This window comes from Babylonia areolata, chromosome 22 (assembly GCF_041734735.1).
Source record: "Babylonia areolata isolate BAREFJ2019XMU chromosome 22, ASM4173473v1, whole genome shotgun sequence".
In the NCBI taxonomy this organism is placed as follows: domain Eukaryota; kingdom Metazoa; phylum Mollusca; class Gastropoda; order Neogastropoda; family Buccinidae; genus Babylonia; species Babylonia areolata.
Window position 1 is genome coordinate 11,612,325 of NC_134897.1, and position 14,764 is coordinate 11,627,088.

A 14,764-nucleotide genomic window follows, 5' to 3' on the forward strand; every position below is an offset into this window, starting at 1 on the left:
CTGAAAATTTCTGCCGTTTGTTCATGGCTCACTTGAAGTATCCCTTGGAAAATTGGAGGAGGGGGAGGAAAGGATTCCTGTGCTTTTTTTTTTTTTTTCCCCTTTATGGCTTTTTTTTTTTTTTTAATATATAATTTTTTTAAAAGTCTATTTCCTCTCATCCTTTTTGGACTCCTTCCTCCCCTCCTTGTCTCCTTCCTCCCTCCCGCACAAGGGGCCAAGGCACTGTCAGGTCTGCACACACATCAAACTGGGAAATCTTTTTTCTCCACCCTTGGCCCCCCACACAACGGGTGCCACCTGGATTTGAAGCCAGGTACACTCAGAATTGAGAGCCCAGGGCTTTAACCATTAGGCTGTAGCACCCGTCGAGATTTTTTTGGTTGAAAGATTATATATATATATATATATATATAGTTAAGGTGGGGGAAAATTTTTTTTCAAACTCCCCTCCTGTAAGGTTAACCCATGTTTTTTTCCCCTCCTTAATTCGAATCTGTTTCAACTTATATATCTCTAAACCAAGGGTCCTGCAGCCTAATGGATTAGAACACTTGGGTTCTGAATCCGAGTGTACTTGGGTACCTGGCTTCAAACCCAGAAGGCACCTGGTTGGTGAAGAGTAGAGGAAAATTTTTTTTTACAAAAACTTTTTTTTTCATAAAAAAAAAAAAAAAAATTTTGCTCACATGGAATCAAAATGATTGTAGGGGGTAACATGAACCCTCTTGTAATTAATTAGCTGTGCAGTAGGTCCAAGTCTTCACAAGCCTCCCCCCTCTCCTCACCCCTCCTATGTGGTAGTCCCCCCCAGCAGATGCCTCTGGTTTTGAGGGCGGGGTCACCACCACACTGAGGGGTGAGAAAGGCTGAGAGTCCCCTGAAGAGAGTGACGCAAAAGCCAGCAAAGCTATGCAACTGTTAAACAGCCTTCAAGTGAAATCCAATTTGCGATCTCACTTTTTATTAAGACATGTACATCTGTACAGACAGCACGGCACTTCCACATAAACAAAGAGAACTCTCACGCTGTTAACTACAAATGCAAAATACCTAAAAAAAAAAATCAACCAACTGAGTAACAACTTCCAAGCACACCTTGTAAATGAAGTCTTTCGGATGAGCGCGTCAGAGGGAAAACCCCCAACAATCTCACCCCGAGGGGTGGAAATCAAACAAGTCGCCTGTTCCCCCCACCCCTTCCCACTTCTCCACACACCAAAATGAATATCCAACAGAGCAATTTTGTCCATACCCCCTTCAACCCGCTCCCCCTCCCTCTAAACTGAACATGCATGCACATAAAGTGTGTGCACAGAATGTACTTGAATGTGCCGAACTTTAAACTGCAGGAAACAAAAAGATAAACAACAGTGGGGAAAACGAAAAAATCACAGGCCTCACAGAAAAGGCACAGAACTAAACGCAAACTGTAATGAAATACATGACTCTCGTCTGGAGAAACCTGCAAAAACGCCTTGAGCGAAACTCAACGACGAAGCAGAAGAAATGCAACATCACATCAAACGAAATGTGCATATTTTCTACAACAATTAACACTGAGCAGTGAATTAAATTCCCAAGCTGTCAAGTGCACCTTAGTTAAGATGAACAAAAAATTAATTGAAAATAAAATTATGAATTAATTCCAGTGAACATAAATCAAACGGAAACAATATTGCAGATCCATCATTACCCACAGTCAAGCAGAAAAAAAAATCCTAATACCCTTTAGTCAAACCACCATGGAGTTTAGCTCTTGGACGATCATCATCTACCTTCTTCAAATTCCAATCAAGCGACACCTGCATACTTTTCAATTTGTATGCACAGACTTCCCACCTGAGTAATGTATCAATCGCACCTGCTAAAAATATTCTTTGTTTTAGACCTATGAACAATGGGCGCAACAGTTGAGCGGTAAAAGTGCTGGACTTTCAACTTAAGAGTCCTGGGTTCCTATTGTGGTTGCAGTGCCTCGTGGGTGGTGATTTTATCGGTATCCTAGTTAAGCAGATGTGCAGGCCTGCCTATGCCTGAACCCCAATTGTGTGTATATACATGCAGATGATGATCTTTCTTTGTGGGATGTGACTCCCACATTCACTAGTATACACACGTGGGCTTTTACATGTGTGACTGTATTTACCCCCACCATATAGGCAGTCATGCGGAAGATAACACATTGGAAGAAAATGTATTTTCAACCATAAGTTGTGTTTTGGAAAGGAAATGATTCCACCGAAAGCATCCTTCATTCCGTATTTCATTATTTAATGATCAAACTGCTTTATCAGTTTCAAACTTTCAAAGTCAGAACTTTCTGACTCCAACAAATTTTTTAATCATAACAAAAACTCCAAATGTCTGTGCCCGAAAGCAGAATTTATATTAAAAATAACATTGATTTATACCAATAAAGATGTGTAAACTGCATATATGATCTTAATTTCTTTTTTTGCTCACCATCAAAAACATCTTTTTACAGAACTGGAAAGTTTTGCCGGAATGCAAACACACAGCTGGAAAGAACTGGCTATACACGATTCGAAAGATGGCGGAGTGTTGTTAATCGTGTTGCCAACTCGGCTTGCACTATGTTCTTTCTAGTTAATTCTGTACCCACTCAAAATACTGGTATGCAATAAACATCAATGGTGCAGTATCATTCTGTGTGGAGGTTTTTGTCTTCAAAATGCAAGAACAAGAAATATAATTTAATGAAACAGGATTTCCACTGATGAGGCAACAAATCAGAAACAACCAAAAGAAAATTTTGCAGATTCTGAAGTGAAAAAACAATTTTCATGATTCAGAAATCAAGTTTAATCGTAAAGACTTGCACCCTTTTGAATGGAATAAGTATAAAAAAAATTTTCTCCCACAGCTTGATATTTACAAAGTAATTCAAGAGAAAATAAATTTGCTAAAATCTAGCACAGAAACACACATATGGGGTTGGGTCACGGTTAAGTATGTGTAATTAAAATAAATTTGCTAAAATCTAGCACAGAAACACGCATATATACATACTGACAGACGCAGACAACCAAAACAGGGCTTTACACAGACTCGTATGAGCTAAAAAAAAAAAATTATTTGACAATGAGCAAAAAACAATTGGATCACCTTTTGCAGTTTACACATCACTTGCATTCCATTTCCGGCACATGAAAACAAACCCAGAAAATGTCCTATCCAAAATGGAGTTCCAAGTCTGTCGATTGAATCCCTTTCATCAGCAAGTCAAACCTACCATGTCACAACTGATGCCTGGATCTTACCCAGAGTAAGTAAGGACTTTTCAAAGTACTGTATTTCACTGACCAAACGGTGCTTCAGATTAATAAGGCATATCTGCCGAATTTTCAATAATTTCCTATTTTAATAATACACAAGGCACAGCATATATTGCTGTTGTTATTCCTATTCACAGTTTAATTCATTTCTCTACCACAAACATTGTTTTTCTGGTTTACAGGTCACTCTTGATGTGAATCTGTTTCACAGCAGCATTTTGATAAACTTTAACAAAAACGCAAGGCATCCTAAGTTGCCAGGATCAAAGCTGAGAGAAAAAGTATTGATGTATAGTCTGTAAAATAGTTTTAAGAGATAGGTGAATATGTTGCTTGCCCAGTGACTCGAGAGGTGGTTAATTCACAATTTGTTTTTCTGGTCCCTCTCCCATGATGATTCAAGTAACATTTCCCCTCTCCATCAAACAAGTTCATGCAAGAATGCCTAAATTCAAACAATTCCTTGGGCATTCTAGCATGGAATCTTTGTGGATAAAATGATTATGTCATGACAAACAACATTTAACATACATGCACATTACCTTTTATCTGTTACCAGCTGAGAAAAGTCTTCACACAAAGGTTAGGACACAACATGCACTCAAGCAGTTTCAGTTTCAGTAGCTCAAGGAGGCGTCACTGTGTTCGGACAAATCCATATACGCTACACATCTGCCAAGCAGATGCCTGACCAGCAGCGTAACCCAACGCGCTTAGTCAGGCCTTGAGAAAAAAAAAGGTGAATAAATAATAGATAAGCTTACATAAATAAATAAATAATAATAATTATAATATAAAAAAGGTAGTAGTAATAATAATAATAATAATAAAATAATAAATAAATAAGATAATGATGATAAATAAGCAAATAAATGTAAAACATGAAGACACACATTCACACATACACCAACACATGCATAACAGATATGCACCAAACATGCAGTTTCACAGATATGAAAGCACAGTTAAATACATATAAACGTACATGAGCTCTAACACACACACATGCACTCAAGCAATCTTTATACCTCTGAGCAGGTCTCTTCCCCGTGTTCTGAAAACAATCTGACTTCCTATTCAGAGTTTAAACCCTACATGTTTACGAGTTCACATTCCCAACTTTTGAAACAGTAATCAAGCAAATCTGGTGTTTGAAATCAGCCAATCTAAGGCCATATCTGACACGTTAAAAGTATTTGGGCTCCAAACAGTGACATATTGTCTTTGTATCAAGACATACACCATTCTTTAAACTCGTATAACTATTGTAGCAAGGTCTCTCTTGGCACTTGAGGATCATTTAAGAAGATTGTCCACATCTGCTGCAGGCTCGCACTTAACGTATGTAAAAGAACCCACGGCAACAAAAGGGTTGTCCATGGAAAAAGTCTGTCCAAAACATCCACTCTGACAAAAAAAACAAATACACTTGTGTATGTGTGCTCGCACACACACACACACACGAAACAAAACAACAACAAAAAAACGCACACACACATACACGAAACAAAACAAAACAACAACAACAAAACGCGCGCACACACACACACACACAAAACAAAACAACAACAACAAAAAAACACACACACAAAAAGGGTGGTACTGCAATGTGACAACATGCTCTCCCCTAGGAAGAACAACCTGAAATTTCACACAGTGGTGACAACAAAAAAGATACAATGCACTGCAATAAATCAACAGCACAACAGTGGACATCAGTCCAGGTCATGACAGCTTTGCCTGCAGAACAGACGCCCACACGGAGGAGGAGGGGGGTTCGGGGATGACCCAACCATCGGGGACACGACTGGCCAGGGGGGTACCCTCGGGTACCAGGAAAGCGTCCCACCCTTGTCTGAAAAAACAGAGACACACAGCACGGTGGTGGTTATGGTGCTGGTTTATTGGTAATGCTGAAGAGAATGCTGGCCATTAAGGAAAAGTGTGAGTGAAGGAAGCAGGGCTCAACTTCTGGAGACGTTTTCCCTTGCAACACCTGTGGGAAGTGCTGCGCATCCAGAATCGGCCTCTTCTCCCATATGAGGACACACACCGACAGATAAGCCAGCCTGCCTACTCATCCGTCGGACCGACGGGAGACTCCATCATTATTGGTAATGTGTGCATTGTGTTTTTATTAACTTATTTGTTATGTTCATTTCCCTTTATTTTCTTGGAATGTGGAAGCAGGGTCAGGCTTTGTGTTCTGTGGACGTAATGCACGTGTCACCTTTTTTGCTGGCAATTATGGCGGCTTCCCCCCCCCCCCTCCTTTTTTTTTTTTGAACATGTTTTTAGTTTCCTTGTCTGGAAACTTATGACAGTTCATGGAGTGGTAAGGTTCAAAAGAGAAATTCAACATTTTAGAAAATTCAAGAGAAAAAGTCGTAAAGAACAGTACGTAATGCCGTTATCTTGAACCAAACATGCTGGACCAACTTCACTTCATTTTACATCATGACTTCACAGGAAGACTGGGTAAAATGGGCAGAAGATGAACAAATGGAATGAATGAGAAAGTGGAAAAAACCAGCAGTATACTGCAGTAGATATAAAGCATCATATGGTAACATTATTTGCACAATATGCATTAAAAAAAAAAAAAAAGACAAACAAAACTTGGTTGTCACACAGACCTAAAGTGTTAAAAGACACAAGTCAAAAGTAGAGACATATGAGCACAGACTTTCTTTTTATATTTGTTAGTTTTTCATGGCCTAAGTTGCATAAATTCATGGAACACATAGTAACTTTCTTCTTTTTTTTTTCCCCCACTCATTGAGCCCTGCATCTGGCATTAGGATTTGTCTTATCAAATCAATTTTCACGTTTCGACATATGCATAAATTGCAAAGAAAGGGAACTTACTTCTGCAATATTTCCTAACGTGTTCACACATAATTTGGAGGAAAAACAGAATACTTTCTGCATTTTAAAAAAAATTATTTCCGAATGTGTTCACACATATTTTGGAGGAAAGACAGTGCACTTCTGCATTTTTTTGGTATTTCTTAATGTGTTCACATGTACTTTGGAAGAAAAAACTGTATACTCTCTTTTTTGGTATTTCTGAATGTGTTAGCACATAATTAGGAGGAAAAACAATATGCTTTCTGGTTGGGTTTTTTTTTTTGTTTTTTTGTATTTCTGAATGTGTTCACACATAATCTGGAGGAAAAACAGTATATTTTCTGCTTTATTTTTGTTGTTGGGTTGTTGCTTTTTGTGTGTGTTATATTTCTGAATGTGTTCACACATAAGTTGAAGGAAAACCAGTATACTTCATACATTTTTAGTTATTTCCGAATGTGTTCACACATAATTTGGAGGAAAAAAACAGAATACTTTCTGCATTTCTATATATTTCTGTATGTGTTCACACGTAATTTAGAGGAAAAAACAGTATACTTTGCATTTCTTTGTATGATAAAAGAGTATACTTTCTGTATTTTTTTTGTACTTCGGAATGTGTTCGCATGAAATTTGGAGGAAAAACAGTACACTTTCTGCATTTTTTGGTATCAATACGGCATAGAAGCCTGCAAACTCCCCACGGTTGAAAGGGTTAAAAGATCTACACGTCTTTCTTCACAGGCCCACAAACTGAATAACTCACTCTGGACAAAGGGGCCCGATCTGGACCCTACTGTTCACAACCGTTTCAGACGATAGGCCCCCAATTGGGGCCTTTGATAGCTTCGAATTTTTGGAATGGAACTTAATTTCGAGAATGATATTATGAGCTAAGAATATCTTAACTGACCTTTCCGCTCTCCACTGGTGAGTAAATTTTTTTTTTTTTTTTTTTTTTTTTTTTTTTTTTTTTTGCTGCCCCATCATCTGCACTGTTTCAGTGGCATGACTCCCACGCCACTCATTTAGATTCCCCCATACACGGCCACACCCAGGTTTATCCGTCACAGTTCCAGTGTTGCCAGTCTGCAGGGAACCATCAATGTTAGGTCGCCAGGAAGCCACACACCAGAGGAGACCCTGCACTGCTGCTGAGTCACTTTGGTGGTGTTCAGTGGTGCCTGTTTGGATTTAATGTACTTAGGACACCACCTACTAAGACTCCTACTAACGCCAATAATGGCTTAGTCGTGGAGCCAGACTGAGTGAGCGTCCCTCCCAGAGTGGAGACCGCCACCACATCCCTCAAACAACAGCCACCCATGAATCTGCCGACACTGAAGACATTGACAGGACTCACCCCAAGCACAGAAGTGGAGGGGTATCGAAACTGAGGTCACCATGAGACCAGGGCATGAAAGGCCACAGACTTATTGAGACTGTTTTGTTTATATTGATGATGATAAAGGATGACGACAATTACGATGACAATGTTGCTATGGAGGTCCATTCTGGTTTGGGACTGCATGGCAAGGCTGCACTCTACGCTTCCTGTCATAATGATATCCCGGCGTTAACCAGGCCCGAGAGATACAGACACTTGCATTGTTGGTCAGGTAATTAGAGCAACACACCGAAAGACGCATCCTTGAAGTGGATGACACTCGACTGTGTGGTCCCAGTCTCCCCATTTAAGCCCACAGCACACTCAACTCTGGGTAGGAGCCGGCCACGGGCCGAAAAACCCACCTCCGCTGGGATTCGAACCCGCGTCCTCCCAGCCATCAGTCCGCGACGCTAACCACTTTTGCCACGGCGGCTGGTTTGGTGGGTAAATTTTGTGGTGACTGGTTCACGTGAACAGTGTGTGTCAACAATGGTGTCTGACCCAGTTTCGTCCGTCACAAGGCAGACAACAGAATTAGATGAAGGAGCCCTATTGTGGCTACATAAAGTTCTGAATTTAATCTGTTTCAATCTATTTGTGTTTTCCTGGATTTTTCTTGTTTTTTTTTACAAGTCATAAATGTGTGCACATTTTGACAAAAAAACCCCGAAAACGGAGTATGGCTGCCTACAAGGCGGGGTAAAAACGGTCATGCACGTAAAAGCCCACTCGTGTGCATACAAGTGAACGTGGGAGTTGCAGCCCACGAACGCAGAAGAAGAAGAAGACAAAAAAAAATATGGATACTTTTCATCATCTCACTGTATGATAGCATAAGAACGGAGGAAGTTATATACTATTTCGTCCCCAACTAACCAGTTATGTTACTGATCAGTCTGGAAGTTTTGAGTTCATAAATTCAAACATTTGTTTTTTTTGGTGAGTTTATTTCTTACCCATATAAATGGGTCGTCTGTGGGGAAAGTCAGGGGAGCTAACTGGCAGCACTAAGTGAGATAACCTGTAGCTGAACAGTTCACCAAGACAGGAAGCAGTGTTACCTGACGCTCTGCAGAGCATGCAGACTGCCCAGGGCCTGCAGGTAATACTGTGTGAATGGCTGCATCGGGTCACCTGGACCTGGCATGGCTGAAACAGTCATCATCTACATGGAATTCCAGCAATGCAATGATAATAATGATTATACTAACAACAACAACAATAATAATAATAATGATGATTATAATAAAAAATATATATATAATTATAGTCAAAACATGAAATAATAACAGTTTTTTTGTAATAATATCAGTTTATTCCTACTTCCTTAAATAATAACAAAACTAATGATGATAATAACAATAATAACAGTAACAACAAGTGATGTTTTGTGGAATTTGGCAACATGTGTTTTCTGGATAAATATAACCTTCACTGCAAGGGAAAAAACAAAACAAAATAAAACAATACAAAAAATATTTTTAAAAGTCCAATCATATTGAACATTCTATCAAGACTGCTCAAGCCACATTACAAGAGTATATTATAATTCTTATAATAATACAAAGAACCACACCAATAAAAACAATTTCTGACATGATACACCCAATTACCCCAGAACTCAATTGCTGAACACCTCATGTACTGTTCATCTATTTTAATCTTTCTTTGAATCATTCATTTAAGTACTTATTCACTTTTTTTGTGTGCTGATTTACCTCTGCTTCAAACAGATATAAAGATGTGTGCAGACATTACAATCAATTTCTTCTTTCATCAGAGTGATTGTTTCTGACAGACTTAATAATAATAATAATAATGGTATTTATATAGCGCTGAATCTTGTGCAGCGACAAATCAAAGCACTTTCGCACCAGTCATTCACACGCATGCATAACTCTAAAACTGGAGAAAATGAAGAGGCAGGGAAGGAAGGCTATTTTGGGAAGAGGTGGGTTTTAAGGCCAGACTTGAAAGAACTGAGTATGGAGACTTGACGAAGTGAAAGAGGAAGTTCATTCCAGTTGCAAGGTCCAGAGACAGAGAAAGAACGGCGGCCAACAGTCGAAAGCTTGAATCTGGGTTTGCGTAAACAGAGTGGATCCGAAGCTGATCGTAGTGAGCGAGATGGAGTGTAGAGGTGAAGGCAGCCACAGAGATAGGAAGGGGCTGATTTGTGAATACATTTATAACATAGAGTGCTGATCTTGTACTTTATTCTGTGTGAGACAGGGAGCGAGTGGAGATGTTGCAAAAGAGGAGTTATGTGCTCAGATCTTTTCTTTCTGAACTTACAACACACACCGCATCCAGTCACAAGGGTCATCACTCACCCAGGTTGCCAAACAGACACTGCCTTTCTTCATCCAGCTCTCTCTGCCGGACTCCTCTCTCTTTCTCCTTCTTCTCCGCTCTCTCCCTCTCCTTTGCTTCTTCATTCTCCGTCTCCAGAATCAGCTGTGTGCCAACATTACAGAGTTGAGAACAATCAGACAACAGGACCCAGTGACGAAACTGGTTCTGATCTAAAGGAACTGTTAACATGTTTATTGGTTTCTATAGCGATAGGGGTGTGCATATGTATTTTAGCAATAAAGTGATATGTGTGTGTGTGTGTGTGTGTGTGTGTGTGTGCGTGCACGTGCGCGCGCGCGCACATGCATACAACTTATTTAATACATAGCAGTCCAAGTATTTTCACAACTGAGCAACCACAAAAAAGGAGTTGTCATTATACTGACGTTACTACACAACAGATCGAATCCAAAATTTTCTTCTAACTCAGAACTCACAGGAACTGATCAGCTGAATGAAAATCTTACAGCAGAAAAAACGAAATAGCTCCATAAAAATGATAGTACTGCCCTCGTCTGATAGACAGAGAACAGATAAAAGTTAGAACAGAAAACAATTCCAAAGAATTATTAGACTGCAGGCTAAGGGTTAAAAATATCAAATCATTGCTCTCTTGCTCAGTCCACAACAAATTTTAATCAAGTTTATTGAATCACTGACTTCCTTGGAGACTGAAATAGAGGATCACTCTTTCGGACCACATCCTGAAATTGTATGGATAACACAATGACAGTATAATAGGGTAGGTATGCCTAATTGCGAAAAGCGTGTAACTGCAAACGGTTTGCGCACCACCCCATTTCCAAGCATTTTCACCACACACATTTGACACTCTTAACTCACTTTGTACTGCCAGTTAGCTCCCCTGACTTTCTCCACAGACAACCCATTTGTGTGGGCAAGAATCAAAATCGCCCAAAAACAAATGTTAGAATTTATGAACTGAAAACTTCCAAACTGATCTGTAATATAACAAATTAGTTGGGGACAAAATATAAAACTTCTTCCCTTCTTATGCTATCATACAGTGAGATGATGAAAGTATAGGAAATTTTCTATCTAAAATTACGTTTAAATAACATACTTACCGTGACCCAACTAGTGCAGACTCCGGCAGGGGTCTGACATTCCTGTCCTGTGCAAACTATCCGCCCATGCGGAGCAGACGAAACTACGGCCGATAACCTCCCGGAAGTAGGTAACCTCCCCTTTGTCTCGCTGGTTATCGCCCTCTTTTGACGGCAATATGCCATCACCAGCGCAGCAAGCAGGAAGAACAGGAAGCGGGGAGGACGGGAGGGTCTTAAATTTGGGTCACGGTAAGTATGTTATAGATTTTTCTATATATATTTCGTGATTGTTGCTTGTGATAATAAATCAAATGGATAGAAGGGGAAATATTGTGATGCATTTCCTGTAAGTCCAATAGCCTGGCGAACACAGCAAGCAACGTGCAGATGTATGCAAAGATGTGATCAAGTCCCTGACGGGGCATGAGGACCAATGAGAACCGAAAAGAAAAACATCGTTGGTGGACAGCACGGGGGGCAGGAGTGATGTGCTGTGTCGGCGAAATTAAAAACCCACAGCTTCGAGCCCCTATTTTTAAAAATTGTGGGGTTCCCCCCCCTTTGGGCCCAACGAAAAATCTCGAAAAGGGAAATTTTTTTTGGGGACCCCATATCCCCTTGTGGGGACTTTGCCCTCGTCAACAGGGAGGAGTGTAAAGTTGTGTGTGGGGTTTTTCCTTGGTTCTTAAAAACCTTTAACGGACCCCCGGTAAAAAACGGGGGGCAAAGGGGTTAATTTTTAATCCCCTTAGTTGGCCGGGGCTTTAAAACCCGAATCGGTTCCCGTGGGCGGGAGGGGAGGGTTGGGGGCATGAGGGCGCTTTAAATCCGTTTTTTTGGGGTTTTGGGGGGCCCCGGGGGGGGGTGACAAGCCCGTCGGTTGCCGTGGGATGTGCATCCCCTGTTGTGAAGGGCCCGGGTAAATTTCCCAAAAATTATTCCCTTGGAGGGACCCGTTCATTTGTCGTTGTGTTTTTGGCCCGGATAAAGTGTAGACGGAGGCGGGGCTGGACGGTGGCGGTTCGAGTTTTTTTAAAAATTTTGTTTTTTGGGTTTTTTCTTGGGGAAAAAACTTTAAATAAAAATTTCTTTACTTATTTTCGGGTTTTTTTCGACTGCGCCCCTTTTTTTGGGGAAAATGCAAAGGGATTTAGGGGGGGTCCTTTTATTTCCCAACATTAAAAGGGGGGGAAAAAGGGCCCTTTGGGGGTTTGGCACGCCTTGTTTATTGATTTTTGATATGATAAAAGAGGTTACCCCAAGGGGAAAGTGCCAAATTGGGCGGGGAAAACCCGCGGGGAAAAGGGGAAAGGGGGAAAAGGGAACCAACATGCAAAGGGTTTCCAATGGGGGGGGCACGAAACCTGTTTTGGGGGCGAAAGGGGCCCCCGGACCGGGAAAGGGGCAGGGGTGGGGCAAATTGTTTGCAGAAAAGTTTGGCAAAGGTTGTTGTTTTGGTTTGGTTGAGTAGTTGCTGAGACCATTAGTGGAGGGGAAAACGCGCCCGGGGTGGGGGGCAATAGGGCCCTTCACCCCTAGTTTTGGTAGGCCCGTGACAAATCCCCTTAAAGGGGCGAGGAGCAGTGCCGGGGGGGAAAAGGGAAAATTAAATTTCCCGGCCGTAAAGGGCCCAAGGGGGAAGCGGGGGGGTTGCCCCCCCTTGGGGATGGGTGACCCGGGCCCAAAGGGGGGGGGGGGGGGTGTGCACGGTATGGGCAAGCGTTGCCCCTTTAGGGGTTTCCCCCTTCCTCCCTCCACCAGGGGAGGGCATCCCTCTGGGTGGGCGTTTTGGGATCGAAAAAAGGTCGAGGAAGCCGGGTGGGGGGTGGGCGTAAACCCGATGCCCGGGGCCCCCACGGAGGGCATCCCCACATGGGGGGCCAGTCTAATTTGGGACCCAAGGGACAAGCTGTTTTTTTTTTTTTTTTTTCTTTTTTTTTTTTTTTTCCCCCCAAGGGATTGGGGGCCTTTCCCTTTGGTGAAAATTTTGGGTAGGGAAAAAGAGATGGGAGGAGATCGAAACGGGGGGTCGCGTCGATGATTTCCCGGGTCGATAAAAATGACAGGGAAAGGTAAAAATAAACCTGAGTGTGGGACCACAAACCTTGGGAAGTCAGAGGGGAGGTGGCGGAGGTTGGAGGGGGAACCGGGGAAAAAGGGACGGAGGAAAGGGAAAAGGGGCCCGGGTTTTGGCGTTTTTTTTGGGGGCCCAGGGGGTGGGCCCCAGAGTTTTCAGCAAAATTGATTGGATCCCCGGTTTAAATTTTTAAGCCCGTTTCCCCAAAATCGGCTTTTAATTAGTGCCCGGGGGTTTTGGGAATAAATTTGCCCCAAAAAAAAAGAACCCAGGGAAATCGAAAGCAGAAAAGAAATACAAAAAAAATTTTAGGTTTAAGAGGCACGGTCCCGGAGCCCTGAGGGGCCCCGGAAAAAGAGGGCGATAACCAGCGAGACAAAGGGGAGGTTACCTACTTCCGGGAGGTTATCGGCCGTAGTTTCGTCTTGCTCCCGCATGGGCGGATAGTTTGCACAGGACAGGAATGTCAGACCCCTGCGGAGTCTGCACTAGTTGGGCACGGGTAAGTATGTGTAATTAAACTTACATTTTTTGTTAGAAATTTGCACACACTGATGACCTCGTAAACGAATCCAGGTTAAGCAACAAAGAGTTTGAAAACAGATTAAAATTCAGACGCATTATATAGCCATGATAGGGACCCTTTGCCTGTTGTCTGCCTTGTGACTGACAAGACAACGGGGTCAGGACGCTACTGTTGACAACACACTGTTCATGTGAACCAGTCACCTCGAAAATAACTCCTGCTGCGAGCACAGCAACACACACTGCATTTACTGGTTGCGGTGTAGAGTGGACAAGGTCACTTAAGATATTCATACTTCATAACGTTATAATGAAAATCAGATGCCCACTCCAAAAAATTCAAAATCGTCTAAGGCCTCGATCGGGGACCCTATGTCCGAAATGGTTTTTAAACAGGTAGGGCACGATAAGGGCCTTTCGTTCGGAATGTGAACGTCTGCCTCCAACCTCATTCTGATACCTTAATGAATATCCATTTCCAAGAACCAATCCCAACGTCAGTTATTTTCTGGCTATTTCCGCACTTTTTCTTCTCTTCGCGCACCACTGTTGACCAAGTTTACAAACATGCTCTCAAAATCCTAAAATCAAGGGAAGCAAGTAGTAGGACTTTGACACAATTTAAATTGGCTGGGTTGACTGGATATGATGAATGAATTGTGCATTACCAGTGCTGGTCGCTTCAACTGGACCATTCACAATTAGGCAGACCTACCCTACAAGTTAAATCACAGACAAACCCACCTTGAGAGCAGCCTCTTCCTTTTCAAACGCCTGGATCTGCTGTGAGAGAAGGTCGATGAGATCTTCTGTCTTCGCCGTGAAATGCTCAGCAACTGAGGGTGGGAATGTCTGACCTGAAAACAGTGAAAACAATTTAACTGTCCTATGATGCACAAACCATGACCTTATCTATCAGAGTTCATGATCACAAGAGAGCACAAAATTAAACACTTTTGCAACGACTACTGGACAAAATTTCCAAACTCATATGTTTCAAAGATTTACCAAACGTCATTGAATTTACAAGGCTGAGCATTTTGATTTATCTGAGCATTCAAATGAAAGGATGATCCACAAGAGCGATTTAAAGTTAGCTGCAGATATATGCATAATGGCCTGGAAGAATGCAAAGTAAACAATTCTCAGATTTCACCCGAAAGAGAAATTCAAAACTTTGAAGATCATAATTTGCAAG

General features: G+C 41.7%; 1 protein-coding gene across 1 annotated transcript in view; it reads right to left on the minus strand.

The window, feature by feature from the left end:
* Nucleotides 1-690: 690 nt before the first annotated feature.
* Nucleotides 691-14,764, minus strand: part of LOC143296912 (programmed cell death protein 7-like) — a 38,032-nt gene continuing 23,958 nt past the window's right edge. The window contains exons 3-6 of the mRNA XM_076608916.1: nt 14,311-14,423; nt 9,873-9,996; nt 8,601-8,688; nt 691-5,154 (exon numbers count right to left, since the gene is read on the minus strand). Of these exons, the coding sequence (XP_076465031.1) occupies nt 5,025-5,154; nt 8,601-8,688; nt 9,873-9,996; nt 14,311-14,423 (455 nt within the window). The 3' untranslated portion in view covers nt 691-5,024. The remainder of the gene's footprint in view (nt 5,155-8,600; nt 8,689-9,872; nt 9,997-14,310; nt 14,424-14,764) is intronic.